General features: G+C 37.2%; 2 protein-coding genes across 5 annotated transcripts in view; one reads left to right on the top strand and one right to left on the bottom strand.

The window, feature by feature from the left end:
- MSH6 (mutS homolog 6) overlaps nt 1-6,453 on the top strand; it is a 95,942-nt gene extending 89,489 nt beyond the window's left edge. For both annotated transcript variants that reach the window (XM_083827811.1, XM_083827810.1), the window contains 6 exons: nt 1,256-1,521; nt 2,123-2,240; nt 4,467-4,556; nt 5,172-5,326; nt 5,537-5,736; nt 6,284-6,453. In XM_083827811.1, coding sequence (XP_083683937.1) covers nt 1,256-1,521; nt 2,123-2,240; nt 4,467-4,556; nt 5,172-5,326; nt 5,537-5,736; nt 6,284-6,365 — 911 coding nt within the window. In that variant the 3' untranslated portion in view covers nt 6,366-6,453. The remainder of the gene's footprint in view (nt 1-1,255; nt 1,522-2,122; nt 2,241-4,466; nt 4,557-5,171; nt 5,327-5,536; nt 5,737-6,283) is intronic.
- FBXO11 (F-box protein 11) overlaps nt 6,420-26,012 on the bottom strand; it is a 73,757-nt gene continuing 54,164 nt past the window's right edge. For all 3 annotated transcript variants that reach the window (XM_083827816.1, XM_083827815.1, XM_083827817.1), the window contains exons 10-23: nt 22,155-22,261; nt 21,933-22,070; nt 14,528-14,745; nt 14,137-14,222; nt 13,961-14,055; nt 12,875-12,997; nt 12,685-12,770; nt 12,265-12,341; nt 12,007-12,150; nt 10,998-11,108; nt 9,727-9,834; nt 8,341-8,449; nt 7,834-7,932; nt 6,420-7,754 (exon numbers count right to left, since the gene is read on the bottom strand). In XM_083827816.1, the coding sequence (XP_083683942.1) occupies nt 7,625-7,754; nt 7,834-7,932; nt 8,341-8,449; nt 9,727-9,834; nt 10,998-11,108; nt 12,007-12,150; nt 12,265-12,341; nt 12,685-12,770; nt 12,875-12,997; nt 13,961-14,055; nt 14,137-14,222; nt 14,528-14,745; nt 21,933-22,070; nt 22,155-22,261 (1,631 nt within the window). In that variant the 3' untranslated portion in view covers nt 6,420-7,624. The remainder of the gene's footprint in view (nt 7,755-7,833; nt 7,933-8,340; nt 8,450-9,726; nt 9,835-10,997; nt 11,109-12,006; nt 12,151-12,264; nt 12,342-12,684; nt 12,771-12,874; nt 12,998-13,960; nt 14,056-14,136; nt 14,223-14,527; nt 14,746-21,932; nt 22,071-22,154; nt 22,262-26,012) is intronic.

Consider the following 26,012-nt stretch of genomic DNA (forward strand, 5'->3'; position numbering starts at 1 on the left):
GCCCGTAGCCAGCCCTTAATTTGTAGTTTAAAAGCTGTGGCTGCGATAACAGCATTAGTAGGTAACAGTTACAGCTTGCTTCCTTCCTGTCAGTAAATGCAGAACAGGTGGGTTGCTGGGTCTTGCCATGTGCAAGCTCTTTCTTCATTCCTGTTGTGTGATTGTAGGTGTGCAACTGAGCATTTCTCACTGCCCAGCGTAGCATTATTGGTCTCACACTACAGCTAGGATTCTTATGTATTGATGAGTAGCTTCCTATTAAATGAAGACAGTGATGCAGATGGAGGTACAAAAATCCAGCCTGATAGTCACTGTCCAAGCAGACTGCTTTATTAGCAGCCTTTAAAAATAAAATAAAAGGTGGTGGTTTTCATTACCTTGACAAAGGTAGCCTAATAGGAAGACTTCCCCAAACTTTCCTTCAAGTCTGGGGTAGAACAGTCTCCTGTATTATATTCTTAGAGAAGAGGATTCTCTTCTCAGTCCTAAGAAGATGTCTCCAGGGAAAAACGAAAAGAGTCTCATGCCACTGCAGCAGAAAAGGGAGGACAGGCAGACAGTGAGGACAGCTGTCTAGGAACCAGCTGAGTGGGTTGGGAGAGCTGGGAAGCTAGCTACACTATGGCACTAGCACGAGTATTGAAAGTCAAAGGAGACTGAGCTTTCAGGCTCATCTGTTTAAAAGTTGTAATATGTGTAAATGAAGTCTCTCAAATCACGTAAAATGGTGTTAACTTTGTAGGCAGCCAGTGCTTTGAACCTTAGAGCTAGGCTAATTGAGGGGGATTGCGCTGCTTTCTGCTAGGCCATCAGAATTTTAATCTTTATATAATTGATTCTGACAGGTTTTAAGCAGTATTATAGTTCTTAATAACTTACTGTTGTGGAAGTTAGTTTCCTCCTCATGTAGCTTGTTCCAAATCAAAAAACAATGCTAGAAAAATAGCTTATTTTTATATACATGTAATAAAAATGTAATATAAATACTAAGTGAAATGATTTAAATGTTAAAGACTTTAAAAACGAGAGGGGGTATTTTTAATTTGACATCAGTAGAAATCTTGAAGGAGTGAGGAAAGACCTTGTGAATATCCCACCTTTTAATCACTCTTCAGGAGTACTTCTTGGGTGTTTCCTTTAACAGGAAACTGGAAAAAATTGTTTCCAAAAATGCTGTTCAATGAGTAAATGCACTCCAGTGAATGGATAAAGAAAGATAAAGCATGACTTACTGGAATTTCTCTTAATCTTATAGATGTCTTGATGTCCCTTGCTAACTACAGTCAAGATGGTGATGGACCTTTGTGCCGACCTGTAATTCTACTGCCTGTGGATAGCGCTCCTCCCTTCCTGGAACTTAAAAATTCACGCCATCCATGCATTACAAAAACCTTCTTTGGGGACGATTTTATTCCTAATGACATCATGATAGGCAGTAAAGATGAAGACAGTGGTAGTGAAGCTTCCTGTGTATTAGTAACTGGTCCAAATATGGGTGGCAAATCGACACTCATGAGACAGGTGATTGTATACCTACATAAAATTGAATGTTCCAGAGTACCTGTGTGCTTTGCATGAAGGAATTGCATGATTTACTTGTTCATAAAAGCCAAAGGAGGTCCCACTGGTGGTCTGCAGGGTTTGCAGTACAATACAGCAATTATACTCTGCAGACAAAGTATAATTCTGGTTGAAAATGCCAATGCTTAGGTGGTAGATTTACTATTTATACTGACTTCATAACTCTTGTGAGAGATGGCTGGAAAAATTAAAGCATCTTTTATCTCTTTCAAGCGTTACTATCCAGGACTTGGCATCGTCTGGCAAAAGATACTTCAAATTGAACAAGATTAAAATAGAGGTCATAGGCAACTGGGAAAGCATTAGGAAGTTTGCTTTATAAACACCAGTTGCTGTGGTAACTTGTGTTTGAAGGCTTTCAGAGTAGTTCAGTCCTAGTTGAGATTATGATGCTACAACCTGCAGGTCTTAAAACTGTAGCAAGTTTTGTGTGTTGTAATTTGTTTCAGGGGAAGTGCAGTTCCATTCCCTTGTTCTCTGTGTGGGACTGAAACTCCGAAGACTTAATAAAAATTCAAATGGTTTAATGTTTGTTTTGCAGGCTGGTCTCCTGGTTATAATGGCTCAACTGGGATGCTACGTACCTGCTGAAGTCTGCAGGCTTACACCAATTGACAGAGTGTTTACAAGACTCGGTGCCTCAGACAGAATTATGTCAGGTGAGTTTCTGTAATCCAACTGGCCAAGGGGTTTTACCACAGAATGAGTTTCTTAGTACATTTGGACACTTTGTGCTTTGAGCGAGTGGCAGGTTGGAAAGGGATAGTCTTTCGTGTTTCCATGGAGAGCCGAGTGACTAATTCTTTGTCTGCCATTGTTCAGTTGTAGGTATGCTTGATTTGGTTGGTATGCTTGTTCTCCATTATTTTTGACAGACATTTACAATCATTTGTTATAGACTTAATATTAAAAGCCTCCCTTGCAGTTGGATGCAAATCGGAGGAATATCTTTTGGGACGTTGTACAGTTGATTAATATTCTACTTATACAGGCATCTTTTTCTAAATGTTCTGGAATAGGAAGGTGGCGTTCGGGTATCTGCAGTTGAAGAGTTATTTTGCTATCTTCTCTCAAGAACTAGAGGTCCTTTGTTTCAATCAGGATGTGTTTGTTAATGCTGAAATCCGATTTCTTCAGATGGAGTAAGGCAGGCTTCCTTTTTGGAAGCAGTAATTGTCAGTTCTTAGACTATTTAAAATCTTGGATGGAGAGGAGGACAGAAGTGGGTGATGACACAACAACTGGAATGGGAAAGTCTGCCTGGGGTGGTATGCCAAATGTCATGGGGCTTGAAAAATGATTATTTTTATCAGGTAATAACTGGTATCACAACTTACTTAAGGTGCACTTTTTTTCTGTGAGCTTTGTGCTGAAAGATGTGGGTCAGTGAATATGAGAGTATTTAAATTGTTTCAAAAATTTAAGCCCATGTGTTGTTGCACATAAGAAACTTGGAAATGAATCATTCCATCTGAGTTCTTGAAGTTTAAAAAAAAAAAAAAGAGAGAAAATTGCACCTCCCCAAACGGCAACTTTTCTTTGCAGCTAGAGAATTTTACTAAGGCTTTTTTTGCCCAGCTCTTTTTCATTTTATACAAAAATAAATTTTGAGAATAGAAGATTGTTTATGGTAGAAATAAAAGATGCCCTTTCTGCAATAGCAAGGTGGTTCAGAAAAACATAGCGTTTTTAATTTTTTTTCTGTCAGCTACAAGCTATGCTTTTCTCTTCCAAATATGTACACAAACATTTTAACTTCACCTTACAAGGCTGCACAACAGAGCTACCTTTGAAATCTGTTTCCACACTAAGCAGAAATGAAAGCGCAGTGAAAGTTTTTCTGTGGCAGTCAGTTAATAACAGATGTCAATGGAACTTATCTGAAGTAACTTATAAGTAGTGTTGTTTCAAAATTGCCTGTGTAATTCTTGGATTTTATTTTCCAAAGTGAGTAAATGCTTATTCATGAGTATTCTTAAACCATATGAAAACCTGGAAATTTCTTTACATAAATGCAGAAAATAAAGATTGCTGGACAACGTTTAATAATGCCTATAAGAAACTTGTGCTAGAGCACAGCAGTGTGGGGTATGTTCAGGCTTCTAACCAAATGAATACAGGAAGTCAACACTTGTCTGCTCCAAAATCGCCATTTTGCAATTGCACTGCTGCATGTGATTATTTAGAAAAAATGAACTCTACGAAGAATTAGTAAATCTGGACTTTGTACCCATGGATGTGTAGCATGCAAGGCTCTGAATAATTGTGTACTTCTGCTTGTAATCTGCTAAGGGGGAAAAAAAAACATATATATTTCAGCATGAGTATTGTAACTTGGTTTGCTGACACTCCTGTCAGATGTTCAGTTTTCAGCAGTGGTGAAATTTTTAGTGACTTTCAGAAAGGTTTGTTTATATGAGTACAGTCTTTATTATTTGAATAATTCATTGCCTTATGACATCACCAACCAAAACAATAAGCCTGGCTTCTTAGTCTTTTTAAAGCTCCCTACTTGCTTGTTCACACTGAAAAGTCACACATACGTTAGGCCTGTGTCTTGTGCACTTAAGAAGGAGCAAGAGAATCTTGTCTTGTTTCCTTTGTGGCCCTTTTTGATACAGCTAACGTATCTGACCACTACTGTTAATACGGGACAGATGAAGTGTGCCTGTATTGTTTAGCAACCAAAACCTGCTTTTCTTGCAGCAAATGGACACCCCACCATTTTAATGCTGGAAAAAATGCTTTATGTTTTTCTTAATGTTTAGTTTGCTAAGTTTCGTTTTAGCTTTACTAAGATACCAGTGCAGATTAAATGAGGTTTTAGCTGTGTTTTTCAGCTCTTCAATGACTTCATGGCTTTTTTGTTATTGTTTCTTTTAAAGGTGAAAGTACCTTCTTTGTTGAACTAAGCGAGACTTCCAGCATTCTCCAGCATGCAACAGAGCACTCCCTTGTTCTTGTGGATGAACTCGGTATTTCGTCTATTTTCTAATAGATAGAAACTGTCTAAGATGTAATGACTAGCTGTAGGGCTAAATCAGAACTCAAGTACGTAGTTTTATCATAATGCTAATAATTTTTAACTAGTCAATATCTATGTAATTGTCTCAAAAACACTAATTTCTTGGGTGCCCTGGGCATTAACACAACCCCTTTTATCCCCCAATCCCTATTACCCTATTTCTAGTTGAGTTTTCCTGCCTGCCTTCGCGTGATTACTTGCAGAAAACGTTGAGCAAGTCAGTATCGTGTTTCAGTGCTGAAATGTCCTCTTCTGTAGCGCAGAAGAGATTGTGATTGTTACTGAGCATATACTCCGGTGAGCTCACCCTGCCCGTGGCTCTCGTTCCTCACTGCTGTTTTGTTTTTTTTCCCCTCCATGCTGCTTGGAAGATTATTTGCCATATATCAGTTTGTAGTGTTTGTCAATGAATTGCACTTGAAAACTTTCTTTAGAATGTCACCTTTGCTTTTATCCCTCAGTCTTAATGCTTAAGGGAGTCTCTTCCATAGCAGGTAAACTATGGATGATTTACTTTGCCTCTTCTGTTCCTGAGTATACCAAAGCTTTTCAATTTCATCTCCAGGTAGAGGCACAGCTACTTTTGACGGAACAGCTATAGCAAGTGCAGTTGTTAGAGAACTTGCAGAGAAAATCAAGTGTCGAACCTTATTCTCCACACACTACCACTCCCTGGTAGAGGATTATTCACAGAATGTTGCTGTGCGGCTCGGTCACATGGTAAGTATAATAAACTGTGATACGCAAATCACTAGCACCGAGGTACAGGGACTCTTCCTCACGGCTGGCAGATCTTATATTGTTTGTGCTTTTCTGCAGTCATCTGCTCAGAGTCACAGAGGTGTCCTGAGAACAGCTAGTGATGTTTCATGCATTTATTAGTCTTGTAAGTATTACATACACTAACTTGCGGTAACATAATCTTTCTAGGCATGTATGGTTGAAAATGAGAGTGAAGATCCAAGCCAGGAAACTATTACATTCCTGTATAAATTCATCGAAGGAGCATGTCCAAAAAGCTATGGCTTCAATGCAGCAAGACTTGCTAATATTCCAGAGGAAGTTATTCAGAAGGGGCACAGAAAAGCAAAAGAGTTTGAAAAAATGATGATCTCACTGAGACTGTTTAGGTAAGGCCTTGGTTCTCCATTTCTAAGTTGCACATTGCTTACTAGGTAGACATTTTAAAATTTGGGCAGCTGGTTCTGCTTTGCTTACAACTTCAGTCTTTCCGCAGAGGGGGAAGTAAAAACTATTTTTGTGAATGTCAAAGGTACTTCACAAGCATTGAGGGAGGGATGTAAGAAACCCTGGCCTGGGAGATAGCAGATATGATGAGTAATGCAGTATTTTGAGGCTGGGTCATGTGCTAGGTTCCAGGGCTAAGAGCTTGATTTGCATAGGTGCTAGGCTGGATGTGACCTGAGTCTAACTGAAGGAATGCATGAATAGGTCCTTGCTGACAGCTGCTGGGTGGGTACTGGGGGAAATCAGTCATGCAGGAACCATGGTTGCAGCGCCTCTGCAATAAGGCACTGAAGGCTGACAGCAGCCTTTACACCACAGGGAAAAAAAAAAAAGTAATGTGTCTCTTCTAAAGCTGTGCAAGTAAGAGGAAGCTTATATTCTTGCCCCTTGGTGGCCGTGTTCAGTAACAATGACTGTTATTTTCTTTAGGTATCTGTGCCTGGTGGTAGATGATGCAACAAGTGATGCAAATGCAGTTCAGAAACTTATCACCATGATCAATCAGCTTTAAGAACAAAAATGCTTTTGTACTGGCAGTTTCTCAAAAAGGTGGTATCAGACAACGTTATGATCTAATAAACTTTATTTTTTAAAAATGACCATTTTTCCATTGTCTTTCCTAGGAAATTAAACCCTTTAATTCTTACCTACCCTCTACATAATGGTTATTGAGTACTCCACAATATATTAAGTCTAGATGTTATGGTACATGCATACACTTTCAGGCTGTTGATTACCCACTGTCACCAATACACATAAATGGAAAAAAGCTATGAAACGGTATAGGGCTGTATATATACTTGTCTCAGCTTCATTAGAGCAGGAAATTGCTGTGATTTCCAGCAGGTTATGTAAAGTAATGTCCAGACTGTTCAAAAAAAACTATGAACAGAGTAAAATACAAGACTGTTTTGAGGAGACTTTCTACTGTGTACTTTAAAACATAGTAAAATTTCACTCACAAAACTTAGTTACATGGGTACTTTGTTTTATAGTGCATTATATTCTAGGAAGTCTCATTAAAACACTCGCTTTTTTGTTAGGGTGGTTTGAGTACAGACTATTGCTGGGGCAGGGAAGGAGATTATTCTAACTTCAGAGGACACCAGAAAAATTGCTGGATATAATTTAAGATTAGTGTTTTCTCTTTCATAGAAAGAACGTACATACTGGGACATGAGTACAGTTACAGCAAGTCTAGGTGTGCTAACAAAACAGGACACATTCAAGTACAATAAGATTTTTTTTGCTTGAAATTAGAAACAAACTACATGAGATTAAAGCATTAAAATCATATTTCTCAATCTGAATAAATGTTAAAAAAAATCAAAAGAAATGCAGAAGTGCTAGCTCACATTTTTTTACCATGTTACAAAAGCAATTGGTACCCATGTCCATAAAGGCAGCAACAAAGAATGCTGCTTGTCTACAGAATAGTACTACTGCAAATTGGACTGCGTTTCAATGCTACTTGTAAAAACACCAGCTTTCAGAAGTTGGTATCTGTACAAAATTGCAGCTTATTTTTCTTCACTTCTGTCCCTTCAAAGTCTTTGTTTACACAGTAATGCTAAAACGCCCAGTTCTGTTATCCTGAGTCAACATATTGCCACTTTCTTTTTTGGTAGGTTGAGCTCCATAGTGTCAACACCTCACACATCCGCTTTAATACAGTCTCTTTCTGCAGAAATGGGCAAGTATAACTTCCTCCAAAAAAAAGTTTTAACAGTTATGATATTAGAATGGCAGGACTTTCTTTCTGAAAGGAATTCAGTTGTGCTGCAATGTATTAGATTCTATAGGTGGAGCAGAGTCATATAGTGTATCTGTGTCATGAGTAGGCTCTCCAGCAAGCGTACAGGGGTTAGACAGTGTTCCAGCACCACAGTCACAGAAAAACCTACAAAGAAATAGAACTCTTTAGTTCTCCTGTTCACTTGCATTGTCAAAATTGCTTTACATACTTGTTCGAAACATACCTATCATGCCTAATGAATTCTACATCATGTCCTTGATGGCACTTCTTAATGCAGTTCACACATATGGCATTACGGTCTGTGGTGTTACAGGTATGACATCTGAAGAAAAATACATCACATTGCGCATGAATCAAAAACTGATAAGCTGGTAAAAGTGGTTGGGGAGAGTGGGGGGGAAGAACAGTACTTAAGGAAAGGATATGCACAGGACTAAGACTTGAGAATTTTACTCAAACTTGGATTTCATGGCACACTTTTGGCCGTGTGTTTTGAAAAAAGTTCTGCCATGTAATCCCTTTAGGTTTATGTTCGTGGTAACCATACCTTTCCCTGAAGCTCGCAATAAATTAAAGGCAATGAAACTTGATTGAAATTTTTCTCTTGCAGGTGAGGGAAAACACACATTTGTCTTTTACTGACACAGCAATTTTTAGGGACCTTGCTAAAAGAACATGCGTGAGAGTATTTGAAAAACCTTACTGTAGGTGACTAAAAATAAATTGTTACCTGTAGAAGTCATGCATCGGATAGCTGGTGTAACTTGATATCTTATATAAACACTGGCCTCTACTGACAGCTTTTTCTATGGCATCTTGATTGTTCATTATTTTGTTATCTGTTAGGGAAAAAAAAACAAAAACCACTAATTATACCTCAGTCAATGAATACATTTACTTTTTATTATTATTATTTTTAAAGATGTTAGTTTTTTGCCCACCTTTTAAAGAGCTAAAACAATTAGGAACAGTTAGTGTTGTGCCTGCATTTTAGTTTTGGCATTTAAGCACATCAAATACTCAATTCCAGATGACAAGACAGGTGCCCAGACAGTGCAGTGCTGTCCTCAGACCAAAAATACTGCTGCTCTATGCACTTTGCATAAGCCATATGATAAGCTTTTGTTTAAATACTCTTTGTGAACTGGCTTGTGAAAACAGTTAGAGAAACCAGTTTAAGTTTTCCGTTCAGAAGTCTGAAAATCCAATGTCTGAAAGCCTATAGTCTACCATAAGGACTTTCATACATCCCTTCCAATAGAAAGTAAACCAGAATTAGGCCTGAAATTAGGACCACCTCCAGCATTTAAAAGATGCGTCCAATGACATAGTGAACTTGGTTATCCCTCCTTTATTCACATACTAGATCTTCTACCAAGTCCCGAAGCACACCTGACTGCTCCATCACAGCATTGACTGATGCCGTCAGTAAGCCCAGGAGCTGAGGCGTGAACCAGAGCTTATGTTTTGAGTTGGTACAAAGAAATACAGGGGACAGGCAGAATAAGCACATCCAAGCAGGTAAAAACTTCTGCAAAGTGAACGTTTCACTTCTAGAGTAACCTCCTGGAGGTTACTGCCATTCAGACCATCACTCCAAACTCCTCCAAAACGGCCCTGTCTCATGCACACTCCCTTACTAGACATGGACATTTTAGGTATATAAACTATTCCTATTTTCTGAAAAAGTGATTTGGGATCGTGAATACTCATGCTTTTAGATCCTAAAAGCCAAGTGAGGCATGCTTTTTTACTGGACACTTGCTTTCAGATTTGTGACAAAAGACTTACCATTATACTAGCTTAGAGTGTGAATCAGAGATGGGCTAAAACCCAGTGACCAGTTCAAAAACCATTTCGAGACAGAAGAGCTAATAACAGTTTTAATAATGATAGCAAAACCTTAAGTTACCTTTGAGAGTTTCTGGCTATCTGTCTAAAAATCTAAGATAGCTTAGCTTGGCTTACTACCTTCAGTTGAAAGGTTTAATTACAAATTTAGCTTAAAAACATGCCAGATCTGAACCCAAAAGTGGTACAATAACAAAAAAAAAAAAAGCACCAAATTAAAAAGTGCAAAGTGAACAAACAAAACCAAAGAAAGGCTCAGGCTCACCTTTCATTGTTACATTGACACCAGATGCTAGAAATAAACCTCCAAAGCGGTTGTTGAAAATCTGATTGCCTTCTAATGTTGCAGTTGCATGATTAGTTATTTCAATACCTTTTTTGGGTTGGGAACAGAGAAAAGAAAAGAAAGTGGGAATAGTTAGTTAGTCCTCAGCCATTGTGCATATTTGTACCTCTCTCATAAGCTGTGAGGGTTTGAGGGTTGATTTTGTGTATGTTTTTTTTTTTTTTCTTTTTATCATAAGCTCAGGGAAAAAGTAAAATGACATAGCTAGGAATTGGACTCTGAACCACTACAAAACTGAGGTTCAGATACTTGTTGAATCCTTTCAAAGAGCTACAGCTGGCATGCATGGTTTCTGGCAGTAACAATATATTACCAGTTTATCTGATAATAAAATGCTACTTTTATCAGGCATTTCCAAGGGGTATATGATTTCTGGGTGTTTAACCTACCATCTTCATGTATATGTGAAAGTTCTTGTGCACATACCTTACCTTTCTTAAAATATCTTTTTATTATATATATATATATTTTTTTTTTCAAGATAGGGACCTAAAAATCATTTAAATCTTAGCTTTTATCATTAACCCATGTCTTCCAAGTCATTTGTCCACGACTGATCGACAGCAACCTATCCTTCCCCCCCCTACTACACACAGAAAACAACACCTTTAGAGACGCCTTCTCAGAAAACTTGCTTCTTCTGAAAAAAAGATGGGAGAAAACTCAAGAATGTGATTTTAGTTGAAATGGAATAGAATGCAAGACGTATGGAAGTCTGATCATTAAGCAATAAATTACACAGAAACCATTATTAAACATTCTTCATCTCTTTTGGAGTCAGAAATGCTTATTTCAATAATTTTTCAAGTTTGTAGAATGAAAGTTAATCTTGAGATGCAATTCAAATCTCCTTAAAATGTATTTGCTATATGTTCCTTTGTTTTAAAGCAGTGATAAAATGTTCTAGACAGCTTTACCAATTACTTCTAAAATAAAATAGCAAAAAAAATATTTTACAGAAAAATGAGAAGGCAGAATGTGCATTATTTCTCAACACACGAGTAATTCCAGGACTACTGTAAAGATTTTTTGCTACAATTCTGAAATTATTTCAAAAATACACTGAAGGATATCCTGATTGCTTGTTAAAATGTCTAAGTGCTGTGGGGTAACGGAAGTCACAAATTCAGCTTTGTGAACAGCTTACTCTAAGCTCTAACACTTCAAAATTTGATTTGAATAACACAAACCTGCAGCAAATCCATCGAATATTCGATTTTTCCTTAGCACAGGGTGGCTGTTGGTGCTGATAAGAACACCAGCTTGAGCATTCCTGAAGATATCATTCTCTTCCAGAAGACCTATTACAGAACCAACAAACATTTTGGGTTATTAACATTTCCTTATCTGTAACCATTCTGCCAAACATATATTCCTTTCATTTGGGGAATACCCATCAATAGCACCAAAGTTAGTTTGTGATGCAAGTTTAAAGTCATTCTCAGTGTATAATTATATTAGGGTATTTTTTTCAGTGTACATAGTAGAATTTGGAAATGCATGCACTGTTACAGAAAATTCCTTTAAGTGCCATTTTATTTTTGTGGAAAGACTGAATCTTTTGACTTCACAATCTTTTCTTTAATTTTTCTAGCATCTTTCTGTTCTTGTCTTCTAAAACTATCATCCTGTCAACGCAAAGCTAAACTTGCATTTTTGTTATTGCAAGACTCTAAAATGCTTAAAATTAAATCTCATTTTAACTACAAAATATCAGAAGCTGTTTTCACACAACAAGCTGACACACGATAGTCAGAAGATTTTGGAAGAGGACCATTTCTAGATCTAACAGGTGTACAAAGATTCCTTTATAATTTTTTTTTTTTTCTCCTTAAATCGTTGACCCTGGCAAAACATGAAATGTTCATATGCAAGATTTTGGCTAAGTGACTTCAATTTAATACTGTCTCGGTGAAATGGCAAAGCTTACAAAAACAGATGAGATAAAAAGACTGTCTTAAGCAGCAATCTAACAGTCTTCTTGGATTAGATTAATTACCTCTCCGCCCCCCACAGAGTTCAGTATTAGTGATGTAATTAAGGCTAAAAAGCATCCATATATATCTGTTATAGCTATTTTATTACTTCAAAAGACAGGAGCTAGTTTTCTAAAGAGCACTTTAAAAAGGACACAGCTTAATCTGAAATTAAACTCTTATCCAGAATACTCAGCACATGCTAGTAAGGGAAAAAACATACCTCTTCCCCCATTAAATATACAGATGCCTCCATCTCTTCCATCATGAATTTTGTTTCTTCTTAGTGTAGGGTTACTGTCTGTTTTAATCCATACACCAGCCATTGCATTATCAAAAATTTCATTGTCTTCTATAAATCCAAGGCCTTAAATTGAAGGAAGTGCGGAAAAAAATATATATAAAAAAAAGAACAATAAATGAGAAGAGATAATATTGCAGAACATAAACAGTTCTGAATAAATGAGAGAAACAGACCTACCAGAATTATAAACAAGAATACCACCATTCTGACCTCCCCAGATCTTGTTGCGTCTTATTTTGGGGTTGCTTCCAGTTCTAGAGAGATACATACACACAGAAGTCATTTAACAAAGTTCACTATTTCTCAAGGCCAAAGATTTGAAGCACCTCTGTAGAAATGCCCAATGGATCTCATTGTTTGGAAACCTGAATAAGATACTGTATTTTCCAGCAGGCAAACAGGTTTTAATTTTTACATGCTTCATAGGTCACACCTTCTGGTCAAAAACCAGGCTATATTAGAAGCAATTCTTTATTGAAGCAGAGGATATTCAGAAATACTGAATTCAAAAAAAGTTATTTTTAGAAACTGAGTGACAAGAACAGGATAAAACAGCACAACACAATGTTTAGACATAAGAATCAGAATACATTTTACCTTATCTGAACCCCTGAGTACATGTGATTATAGATGTCATTGTCTTCTAGCACGCCATGTCCATTGTCATAAAAATAAACTCCAACCTAACATATAGAAAAATAAATTATGAGTTTGAAAGTAAAATATAAAAACGCAAAAGAACTTTCTTCTTTTTTGGCCCCCTTCTAACACACAAAGTAAAACTCACCTGTTTCCCGCTATGTATTCTGTTTCTCCTCAAGACTGGAGTGCTCCCCGTTGTCACCCAGACCCCAGCCAAAGTATTGCTGTAAACTTCATTTTCCTCAATCACACCTTGTCCTTTTTCATGCTAAATACAAGAAGTATAAGAGTCGAGAAAAACTGCTAACTGCAAATATTGTTTATCTGGTTGCACCCACCATCCCCAACATGGATTCTTTACTGTGGAAATATAATTCTCTTCTATTTGAGTATATATTCACACTATTAAAAAAAATAACATTACAATTTTGACTGTTTGTCATAAAATTATGAACACTCTACATATAAACCACCATATTTCAAGGCTCTGCCGTAGTATTTGCTAATGTCTGCTAGTTTTTGTTAGAAGAGGTACTTCCCCAGCACCATGCCATCAGATGAAAGCTGTGGCACATAGCACTTAAACCTACACCCAGCCTTGTCCACTAGACTGACAAAAAATTGCATGTCACTTTAAAGTGACATCTTTATCACATTTTTGTGCTTAAAAGCAAAGCAACAGTATGAACTGTTCTGGTTAGATCTGTCAAATGAGCAGATTAACACATGTAGCATTAGCTGAACATTTGGTAATTTCTGGTAGGAAAACATGCAAATATTTCTTTAAACAAAATCTGACATGGCTCAAGATGGCCTGACAGCTCATTGTGCTTTATTCCTCACTTTTACAATACATGCCTGTAAAGCACCTGCAACGCATATCATAACTTCAAGGCAAAAAAAAATAAATCTGAGGTTACTGAATATATGTAAATGCGTAACACGCAAAAAAAGCTGAACAGATTTCTAAATTTATTTTTTAAAAAAGCTTTTATCCAACAAGTGAAGTTCTGCCATCCCATTTTAAATGGTGTACTCTGTAACAGAAATAATTTAGTAACACTTGTAAGAGCCTTAATCTTCTAAGTACGAGCACCAGCTTCAGCCTATTACAATTAACCTAAGAAATCTAGTCATTGTCAGTACAAACATTTTACGTATAATATACACTTTGGCAACGTTTCTATGAACAGAAATTAAGTCTGCATGTCTGCTTGTGGGTCATGCTTACCACGTAAATTCCACCATGCTGACCATCATGAATCTTGTTGTGTCGAACTATGGGACAGCTGTTCGTTCGAATCTGTATTCCTGCTAATGCATTACCTAATAACAAAAATGGTATTTAATACAACGCATATGCTCATTTTTCTCTGAATTCAAGATGCAATAATCAAATCAGCTTACCGTAAATGTCATTTCCTTCAATAAGGCCTCTTCCATCACCGAAGATATAAACACCACCTTGATTCCCATTAAAAATTGCATTGCCCCTAAGAAACGAAAGAATTGACATTACGAAATTGTTATAATAATAGTACACAATATATAATGTCTAGGACTGTATAGTACCCAGACTTGAAATATTTTTTTTCTGTGTCTTTTCAAGAAATACGCCCTTCCAAATACACATGCAAATTAAAAAACACAGTTCGGTCAAACACAGACAGTAATCTCATTTTTACGTATACAGGAATATTTTCAGTTCATTAGAAATAAATGAAATAAGGTTGCACTTTTCCCATTCCAATCAACTCTCTTATTCTAAGTAGTAAAATATCAATAGGGAAAACAATACCTTATTGTTGGGTCACTGTTTGAGGTAATCCATACACCTGCAAAATTGTTTGCATAGATTTTGTTCTCTATGAATTGTCCTCTTCCTTTTTCATGAACATAGATTCCTCCAGTCTGGCCATGATGAATTTCACACCGAACCACTGTAGGATTGGCATAGGCTTTAACTTCAAAACCCGCTATCCTGTTTCTATGGATGTTGCAGCTTTCGAAATAACCCTTAAGACACAAAATATACAATGTTTCCCATAAATGTCTTTTCTCAATTGAAGGCCGAACATCGAGATGTTATTCTCTCTCCCCTCCAAACACCATGGTCATTTAGAAGGAAACAGTATCAAAGCTGACAAAACATCAGCACTTACAAGGCTAATGAAGACAGCTACTGTCACTATATCCTGTTTTTCCCGGAAAATAAAATACTGTTTCAAAGACACTCCGTAGTGCTATTTATTAGTACTGATTGAATTACCAGTAAAAATGGCAACTCTGGATATAGCACCTCAAAGAGGACTGAATATCAAATTTCTTTAGCAGCTACAAAGCCCACACGTCTAGTATCTGAAGGACAGTGTTAGACGACAACGGGCTCTTTTTTTCCAACCACATATATATTCTGTACAAATATAATTAATTTAGGAAGAAGCGCCCTAAAATTCTTTGTAATGACTGGTCAGAATAAATGCATATGGCTGTGGGAGATAAGTAACATTTCCACTGCTTGATAGTAACTAACCTCTTCTCCCTTTCTTCAAGTCTGAGCTGCCAATGAATAAACTCTCCCTCCACCCCCACGCAGTTACACACTTCATTTAGACACTGCAGTAGTATGTGTCAATTATAAAAAAGCAAGAATATATGCAGTTCAAGGAAGAAATCAAGACAGTGTGTGCTTTACCCTACTTTGAGGACTGCAGACAGGAAAGGGACTACATTGATTAAGCAAGCTCCAAAAAAGTACTATCAGTATACATGGCTTGGATCCTCAGGCCTGTGTGGTAAGTCAAATGGAAAATGACTGTTTTTTGTAAATACTCAGAATATATTTCAAGAATTTAGGATTAGGTCTGGTCTCCAAGTGAGATGAGACATTTTCAGAATTCTTGAAGATGCCACACAATAACAGACAGGGGAATGTAAACAAGATCTCTTTAGAAATACACCCTTATGCCAACAGGCAGCCTTCTGTGATTCTCATCCCCAAAGGAAACACTATTTTCTCATTTTTGTTTGAAGAGAGGCTGTATATGAAGCTTAGGTAGGATGACAACTTGGTATTAAAAAAGCTTCATCCTCTTCATGGTGGAATACATCATTTCAATTAAGATGCTACTTCATGGTCTGGTATCTTTTTAATTACTTCACAGATTATCTTTGAGTGCTAAATATGCTGCAACTACGAAAACTGCTTGGGTGAAAGAAAAAGGGTACATAAGGTGTGCTTCATCACAGAAATCGCAAAGAAGCTGCGAACAGGGTTGCTTAATATAAAAAAAGGCTCTGTGATTAGTAACAAAGGAGTAAATGATCACAGAATCATAGACTGGTTTGGGTTGGTAAGATCTTTAAAGATCATCTAGTCCAATACTCCCTGCCATGGCCTGAGACCTCTTTCACTAGAACAGGTTGCTCAAAGCCCTGTGACACTGTGTAATTCCAGTAATGGGGATGCACACAGGAAATAGATTACAAAAATACCAAGTCTAAGCAGACTCAAAATACTATTTCTGAAGCAGAAAGAATCACAGAATCACAGAATTGTAGGGGTTGGAAGGGACCTCAAGACATCACCGGGTCCAACCCCCCTGCCCAAGCAGGTTCCCTAGAGCAGGTTGCCCAGGCAGGCGTCCAGACGGGCCTTGAATATCTGAAATATATGAAAAGCTGCTAATAAAAAAAAGCTTCATAATATATGAAAGCTACTTTTAAAACATTAAGAAGTAGTCTCCGTACAAGATTTATTTAAAATACCAGGCAAGGCATTAGCTGCAGGCACAAAATGACAGTTACAATGACAGAAAGGCTGCTATGTGGGTAAGACAACACTGGCGTAACCTGTTAAGACCCGACCAGAGAAAGTAATTGCAAACAAACACACACCACAGTAACTGTAGTGTTGATGCTTCCACGCGCTACTTAGCATACAAAGTGTATGTGACAGCAAAGATCCTTTCCTGCAAAGTTGGACAAGATCAGGAGACTTTTTACATCAAGACTAATTCAGGAATTCATTTTGTTTGTGCTTTCTGCATTTTATCCAGTCCAACGAATACTGCTTTGAAATATATTTAGGTTAAATTTTTTAATTGATGCAATTTTTTTCACTTTTTTTTTTCCTCAGAAGAACTTTTCTGTATTTTTATACTTTTTTTTCTTATTTCAAGAATAACAGTATTACAGAAATGCAGACATCTCACATTATTGTTTGAAAAATATAGGTATTCAAAAAAAAGGAAATCATGCAAATTTTAAGATTTCCTAAATATTTACTGAAACTCATAGTCTCAATAGGGCAAGAAAAAAAAGACCAAGATAGAAAGAAGAACTGCTAAAGAGTATCTGTCTTTGTATTGACTTAATTAAATATATAATAAATGTGACTGACAACATAAAAATATATGTTCATAAAAATTTGCCTACCAAAGTCTGGAATGGTCTCTATTTGAGAGTTGGTGGATTTTATTAAAAAAAAAAAAAAAACAGCATAAAGAAAAACATATTCAAGATGCAGAACAAACCCTTTATTTTTAGGGGATAGGAAAAATTTGCTATTGCAGCAAAAGGCCAACTGAATTTTTATGTACTCCACATAGAAACTAGCAAAAGCTTCATTACCATTTTTGGACTACGTAAACACTTCTTTAAAATGATCTGATTTGTAATATTTAAAAGAATGAGTGCTATATTTCTCATTTGGGAACAAGGAAAATGAAGACCTATGCCTTGCTCTCAACTACAAATTACAAAATTATGTTAGCTTATTCTTACAGTACATTTGAACGTTCTCTGTTGTTTGCATACGATGATCAAATACAGTTTAGTCTGGCAACTTGTCTCAGGCACCTGGCAAGAGACATCAGTGTAAGACACTGAGGGATGCCAGGGCCATTGCCGCATTTTTAATGCCTGTTTGTTCAATGTTTGGCACAAGCCCTAGCAAACAGCAGAATACTGCTGGTTTAGAAATAAGAGGTTAAGTTTCTACAAGCATCAAAACACAAAGAACAGTCTGAGAACATGAAAGTGAAAAACAAAGCACTCTTTAACCTTTCAGAGTCAGCGCTGCAGTACAGAAACCCACGGAAAAATAACGTGTAGGGTAGGAATTTGGTACTGGAATGCACTTATCCTGCTTCACAGTTACAACCAACCAAAGAAAGATATATACAGCCAAAAATACCACATGAGAAGCAAGAGAAAAAGTATAGAGAAAATCCACTCATTTGGTAGGTATGTAGGATTTGTATCTGAAAAATACCGTGTCACTTAAAGGATATTTACATTTTGCAATGGTGTTACATCATCATCTCTATCGCTGGCCTGATACAGAACAGAGGACTCTGAAAAAAGCAGGCTTCGAGATGGAAGGAGGCAGGGGGAAATCTTTCAAAGGAATTTATGACTAAGAAGCATTTCAATAGTGGAACTAGGCCACTCTTAAGGATATTATATTGTAAAAATTGACCTGTTTTTCCTCCTACTTATTGAAATACTTCCCAAATATACAGGCCAATGCTGCTGCATTCCTCCCCCTCCCTTTTTTTTTAAACTCTAAGTATCTCAAAGACTGCATTGCTCTGCACATTTAACCATAGTTAGTATGTGAGACAAGAGGATCATCCCTCTTATTTGCAGCTAAGATAAATATTAACCACATTCTCTTTAATATGCTACTGTTTCTTTTATATAAAAAGGCAAAATGTCTTTGTATTCCGTTTTGCTTGTGAAACCACGTTGATCACAGTGTTAGAATAGATAGTATTAGTATAGACTGTGTATTCATTCTAGCTGGAAGAAAACAAAACACTTCTGTTTCCAATGAATCAAGTGAGCACAATCTAGTTTTATTATTATTACTATTTTACAAAAACATTTCAGTACTCATATGCTAAACACTTATAATTCAGTACTTAAACCAGAAGCTTATCCTAGCCAGATTTTCAACCAACCCTCAAGCCTATGCACACAGACAGCTCCCCTCTGGGAATTACTGAAGCATTCACCTTTGCCAGCCTTCCTGTAGCTGAAATAATTTTATTACATGTTTCAGAGCCTGTTTAAGTCTTGGAGGGATGTATGGATATAGGTATCCATTGAAGTGGATTAAGAGTGCTTATACAATACATTAATACAGCTTAGATGAGGCAGTGGCAGCCTGCAAACACTGAGCTACTATAAAACAAAGACATAACGTCTTAGGTTTGCCATCACTCTTTGCAAAATGCCTACACAACTACATTTCTAGAACACATATAATGTTTAAAAAACATAAATCTGCCAGAGGGCTGCTAGAAGGGAGCTCTGTGCTGGTGTAATATTGCCCAACACAGAGCAAATGTGCTCCTTAGGGTGTAACAGAGAACGGAGAAGCACCACCTAACAGAGCAAAATCCTACCACATTTAAACTTCTGCTAGCCAGAAGATTTTCACAGAATGGTTTAAGTGGTGAGGGACCTCTAGAGGCCATCTGGTCTAATGCCCCTGCTCAAGCAGGTACACCTAGAGCAGGTTGCCCAGGACCACGTCCAGATGGCTGTTGAAGATCTCCAAGGAGGGAGACCCCACAACCTCTCCAGGCAACCTGTGCCACGGCTCCATCACCTTCAGAGGGAACCTCCTGTCTTCCAGTTTGTGCCCACTGCCTCTTGTCCTGTCGCTGGGCACCAATGAAATGAACCTGGCTCCACCTTTCTATCCTTTTCTCAGGTATTTATAGACATTGATAAGGTCCTCCCTGAGCCTCCTCTTCTCCAGTATGAAGATTTTATGCCAGCTGCAAAAACAACAGCAGTACACATCCTGATTAACTTATGGTGAGACCAGGAAGCTGCAAATCAAACTGCTACAACTAGTACTGCATTGCTCCTTTACTCCTACTTCCCCAACAACTTGGGTGGAAAGGAAAAAGGCATCAGTAGTTTGTGTACACAGTCCATCTTTTGTTAGTACTATCTACAGACATAACTCTCATCAAAAACCCAACCAAGCCTGAGCTAGAATTAAAGCAACATAACAAGTACTTACAAAGGCAGGAAGATGCCCTAACTAAAGGAAAAAAGACCCACAATTTAGTGAGCATAGACACACTTGGGGATCAAAATATGGATCTTCTAAAGTCGTCTGCTTCTCTTCTTCCTCTTTCCCATGATAAAATAACATGGATTTTTTGGGAAAGTTTGCTATGTTGCGTTTACCATAATTGCATTTAGTATCTATAGAAAATATGGAAATCCATTTCCCAAAATAAAGGTCTTATTTTATTCAATCAGGAATCTGATACCTAGCCAATACTCTCCCAAGACACAAATAGTAGAAAAACCTCATGTAAAAAGTTCAGCAGAAAAGTTAAAGCAAATTAGTACCTGAATTGACACATTTAATTTAAGAGTAAGATTACTTTAAAATGTTGGACTATTGTTTGTTTGGAGCAAACACTGAGTGAGTATAACTTAAAAATTATTAACTAACACAGTTAGGTAACTGAACATACTAAATCTGGAAGGAGAGTATGATAGTAAGATGAAATACATGGAGGCTATGGAAGGAACAGTAGATCCGAAGGTCATAAGATGAGTGAGAAAGTGCAATGAGAAAGCAGAGGTCCTGTCTGCACCCAAGCTACGTTTGTATTAGTGTGACTCGGGACTCATCTTTCTCAGCTAGTCAAAGCCATTAGTGTTCAATGTGTGCATTTTTACTAGTATTATCTTTCTTGGAAACTAAGATCTACCAGCAAAATTACAACTTAGATGATAACAGACATTTACTTACAAAGAATAACAGGCTACCTATTCTGTTATCTAACAGAGCATCTGTTGATAGAATATGCTAACTAATTACGGTCTTCTCACCAAAAAAGAAGCCTAACATATTTAGTCACAACTAGTCAAGTGCTGTGTCAGGTAGTGGCTAGGAACAAAATGTATGGAAGGGAATATGCAGTAGTATCTGACAGTACATAACACATGCACTGGGTTTGGCTGACCTTCTTCTTCAACAGTGTTCTGAAATTAAGTCTGTTAAAAAGGAGGCTTTCGTTCCGACAGCAGCTGTTTATCTACAGCACCTTTAGAAAAGGAAGCCCTAAGCAACTGCCTATGTAGTTTATCATTCTCTACAAATCCCTATCAAGCAGTACACAACTCCTACAACAAGATAATCAAATTCTGTGCTACCAATGTTAAGGTAAAAAGGAATCTTTTTTTTTTTTTTTTTAACACCACTTGATCTGAAAGCAAGCAGCATTAACCTCAGTAGCCCTCATTTAGCTCATTTAGTCTGACATTTAGTTCACTGTACTTGATTCACATTCTGTACTTTTAATGTGCAACTCACATTTGTGCTCATAATTATAACAAAAAGTGACCAGAAAAAATCCTGCCATTTTTGTCAGCTGAGGGGGGGAGGGGGGACAGGGACTAGGAGTTCAGCATTCAAGCAGGAAAAACAATGATTTGGCACTGTTTGGAAGACATGCAGAGTATTTTGCCAAAAACAAATGAGCAAATAATCTTTTACTTGAATGGCAAAAATCCATTCTGCTTTCTATTTCAAGGAATACGCACAGTCATTACACATTAGTTTATATGCACATAGAAAGTATCACCTTCATCCCACAGAAACATTTTTATGAAAGAATGCACGAATTCTGAAGTAAAATTTTGTGATAAAATTCGACAACTAAGTCTGTGCTAAAATGAGTCTTCTTTCCAGAGAAGTTGGGCATACCCTGTTTCGGTGATGTACATTAAAATAGGACTGGTTAAGTGTCCACACAGCGATTTATTATGCTTTCAAATCTTCTAGCACCTAAAGGTACAGAATCCTACAAGAAAAAAATTAGTTTTGTTCTATTTTGAAAGAAAAAGAACAAAGTGATAGTGTAAATGTAAGCCTACCATTTATACCCTACTTCAAGAGGTATTTTATCACTTCAACATAATTCAATATAAGAGGCTGCCAATCAAATGCAAAAAGTACTTAAATCTCTCAGCTAAAACTATCTTTAAAATGAAATTGGCCACGGAAGGGCAAAAGAAGCAGCAATAGGCATATTTTTAAATAACTATTCACATGTAAAAGCATGTTTTTTAAAAAATATATTTCCTCAATAATGAGCAAAGTCTGAAGACTTCAGCTATGCAACGTCATCTATCTTTCTTCAAAAGAAGAAAATAAACGTTACCATGCCATGGTCAAAAGTGAAAACGCCAACATCACGTCCATGATGAATGTGATTCCGTCTGATAATGGGATTTCCATGGTTTTTAACCCAAATTCCTGCTAATGCATTGTTGGAGATCTCGTTGTCCTCATATATTCCCTGGGAAATAGAAAAGTAAATTAAGATGGGAAACATAAACAGTAAACAATTTTATCAAAGTAGAAGAATTGATTCAGAAAATACCTGTGCATGGTCTGTAATGTAAAGTCCAACATTTTCACAGTCGCTGATGTTACAGTGTTTAATAGTAGGACAAGCTCCCTGGCCACTGACACATACTGCAGAGCCAACTGAAAGAAAACAGTACAGTTACCATAGCTTCAAAGCACAGTGCATCTATAAATAGTCTGGCACCAGTCTTGCAAGAAAAGTTAGCGTGAACTGATATTTCAAAAAGATCTGCCATGCGCAGTGCCAAAGCACTGCAAGCCACTGGTGGAAAAACACCTGCGTCATCATTTTGTAGATACAAAAATCTGAGGCAGGAGTTGCTTTTTAAAATCACTCTTCCCAGGTTATGCAGCAGCATATAACTGCCAGAATAGACAACAGTTTCTGTAATAACTCATGTTTATGAAAGTTCTCATTTGTTTCCCCACAGCCCGTCCACTGTATACCGTTAATATTTGTATACAAAAGACAAAAGAAATATAATAAAATTCTTTGATAATTCCTGCCTTCTTTTAATTCCGTTTAACCCTTCAGAACCCAGTACTTCCAAAGCCCAAACAAGTAACAACACCGTAGCATATGCAGACACCCTGTTTAACTCAATACAAGCAGCACCAGCAGCGCAAGGTAGAGCACAGAACTACACCCCAGCAATCCACACATCTCTTCCCAGTTGAATTACAACGCTCCTTGCTGCAGCTCCTTGGGTGATTTTACCTAACATGCTATCTATTACCCAGAAAACAAACTCTTCAGGGAGCTAGGACTCAAACTGCTCAGGACTTCACCAGACCAGCTCAATTCCCTCCTTTCCATGAGGAATGAAAACATGCAGTTCTGCTCCATGGCAGATTCACAGCGATTTCAGAATGGTAACATTTCATCTCAGCATATCTGGCCTACATAACACACGCCTTCCCTTCAATTAAACACCACTAAATAAGCAAGCTGGTACATGCCCTATTAGTAAGCTTTCGTATTACTTCAAGCATACCACAACAACTAGCCTTTAATAATTCATAGACTCATTCAGGGAGCTGCTTTTGTAAAATCCTGAAGAAATCATTCTGGTTGTCTGATCTGACCGTATGAATAATACAGACTGCAACACCTCCCCGGGTTAACTCCTGCTTCGATTCTAGTAGCTGGAATGTCAGCACACATCTTTCAGATACACTTAGTTTTGATTTGAAGGTTTTCAACAATTGAGAAACCACCTAAAGCTTGTTAGAGCTTGTTACACACTTGTTACCCTGTGAATTTACACTTCGGTTTTTAATCTGAATTGTCCCAGTTTCAGTATCCAAATATTGGGTACAGATATGTTGTATACAGAAAACTAAGGCATGTATTTAGTGCAAACAACCTATTCCCTCAGTCTGCTCGTTGCAGAAGTAACAGTTTGTGATCAGTATGCATTTCATTATAAATGAGTTCTGCTGTATCCTTTAGGACTTTTTGTTGACCTGTTTCTGAATTTTCAACGTGTTGCCATGGGCACCAGCAACAAGAGGACTTGACCTTAACCAGGACTAAAGATGGGCACAATACAACCCGTTTCCCCTCAATATTCCCCCATGCCTAACTAAGCATCACATTAGTTCTTTGGACCACTCAGCTACATGTGGGTTCGTATTTAGCTGTTTACCTACAATGACTCCTAAAGCTTTTCCCAGGAACACAGCTTCCCAGGATAGAGGTTTATCACTTGCACCCAACGGGCTGTTCCTATTTCCTAGTTACTTTGCATTTTTCTGCATTAATGTGAATATTGTTTAAGAGAGCCCATGTTACAAAAAGGGTACAGCAACACATCCTCCTGGTTATTTGTAACACCCTAAATCATCATCTACAAACTTCATCAGTTATATGTTTTATATTCTCTGCAAGTCATTGATAATGTTAGAGGGGCTTGAAGTCAAGAAGCCATCTTTGAAAAAGCCACAAAGTCATAAAAATAACTTGCGGGGTAATTATAATCTATTCAATGTGTGCTATGTTAATTCTGTGGAATTCAGATGCTTTAAAGCAGTGCAAGATAAATTTGAGTGTCTTTGAGGGATCTACATAGTTTATATTGGGACTGCTCCCTTCTTTTACTCAGATGAAGTCATCAAAAATGCTAACAGTATAATGCAACCATTAACATTTTCTGTAGTTATATTTGTTTCGATCATTAATTTTAACTCTTGACTGACCATCCACCTGTATTCACCGTCTCCTCATTCTATCCATGATCAGTAAGCAGTATTGTTTGCCATATTTCATCCTGTTTAGTGTTAGTATCCCACCTCTCTCCCACCCACCCCCAACAGGTTCTCATTCACCACCCAATCCAGGCTTCAAGTTACTGTTTATACCTAAGAGGAGTTCAGAAGATTTCTTGGCCCATTCTTTAAACTCTTCTATGATTTTAGAATGGCTGTTTTTACAGCTGTTTAACCTCATCCATGGTTACTGTCAGAGTAGAACGTATCTCATTATTCCTCTAGGGTATGAGCACATTTATCATTCCTACCTATTCTCATTAAATATAGAGCAAAAATTACACAACACTTCTCAAATTCTTCCGTATCTATGACAGATCAGCATCATTGCTAGAACTTCAAGTTCAAGTTTTCCAAGTTAGGGCACAATCACTGTCTCTTCTGAATAATTTTTCATCTTGTTTTTTAGTTTTGTTTTGTTTCTCTTGTGGGAAGACAACGGGACATTTCTGAAGGGCTACTATTTTGTTGAGGGGAAGAATTTCCCCGTTTCTTACAATTCCTAGTTGCTTCCAATTTATATTAACTGCTAATAATCTCTCCTTTCTTGTATCTCCTAATTGTTTTCACTCCTTTTCCTCTACCTCTTGCATGACATTAAGGAATTGTGCATTTTGGGGAACCCAGTAAGATGTTCTAAAAGTGTACCTCTATCACATTTTGATTATAAAAGCACTCTTCATTCTGACTCACTTCACTGGACTTATTGATTGGGTGAAATTGGTTCTTTAGAAGGACCAAGCACATCTTACTAGTTTAGGCTTTTTTTATTTTGCTTTTAACTTAGAATATAATGATTGCACACAAAAACAATACTTTAAATAAATAAATGAGGCATATTGCCATCAACTTTTGGTTTTGTCTGTCAAGATGAAAACCAATCCAGATTTCTTCTGCAATGGATGCAACAGAATATCTAGACTCAGGATCTTCCCATTTAAACTTTATTTTAAAATTTCAAAGATAGTTTGGACTGGCAGTAAGAGACCTCCAGCTGAAATCACTTACACAGCTCCCATCTTTACATATTACATAAAGAATTTAACATATAACAATATAACAATCTAGAAACAGGCTTTAATGCAATTAGATCTACAGAAAGGGTATCAAGCATGTACTAGGAGAGAGATTCTGAATGTTAATGGATCAATATTTCAGAGATGCCATTGACTTGGAAACAGTAAATGGCTTTTTTGGCAGACTGCCACTTTTTTTTTTTTTCACACACACAATACTTCCTGAGTAGATTATAGCATGGCTTGGTAGGATTAAAAAGTCAATAAAAATTAATAATCAATAAGTGTTGACAGCATAGCCTGCCCACAGCCTGCAAAATTGACCAGAAATGTTAACTTTGGAGCAGAGAAGCAAAAATACAATGCAGCAGAAATTCAGAAGTCCAGAGGGTTGAGGAGGGCAGTAGTCCAAAATTATCGGAAACAGTTTGTTATAATAAACAGTGGCCATAAAAATTGAATCTTAACTTTAATAAACATTTTTCACAAGAACATCAAGACCTACTGGCTTATGTTCCATGTCCAATACATTCCAAGCATGTTCCAACACAAAGCCATGCAGTTCTTCAAACTACTTCTCTAAGCAA

This window comes from Anser anser (assembly GCF_964211835.1).
Source record: "Anser anser genome assembly, chromosome: 3".
NCBI lineage: Eukaryota > Metazoa > Chordata > Aves > Anseriformes > Anatidae > Anser > Anser anser.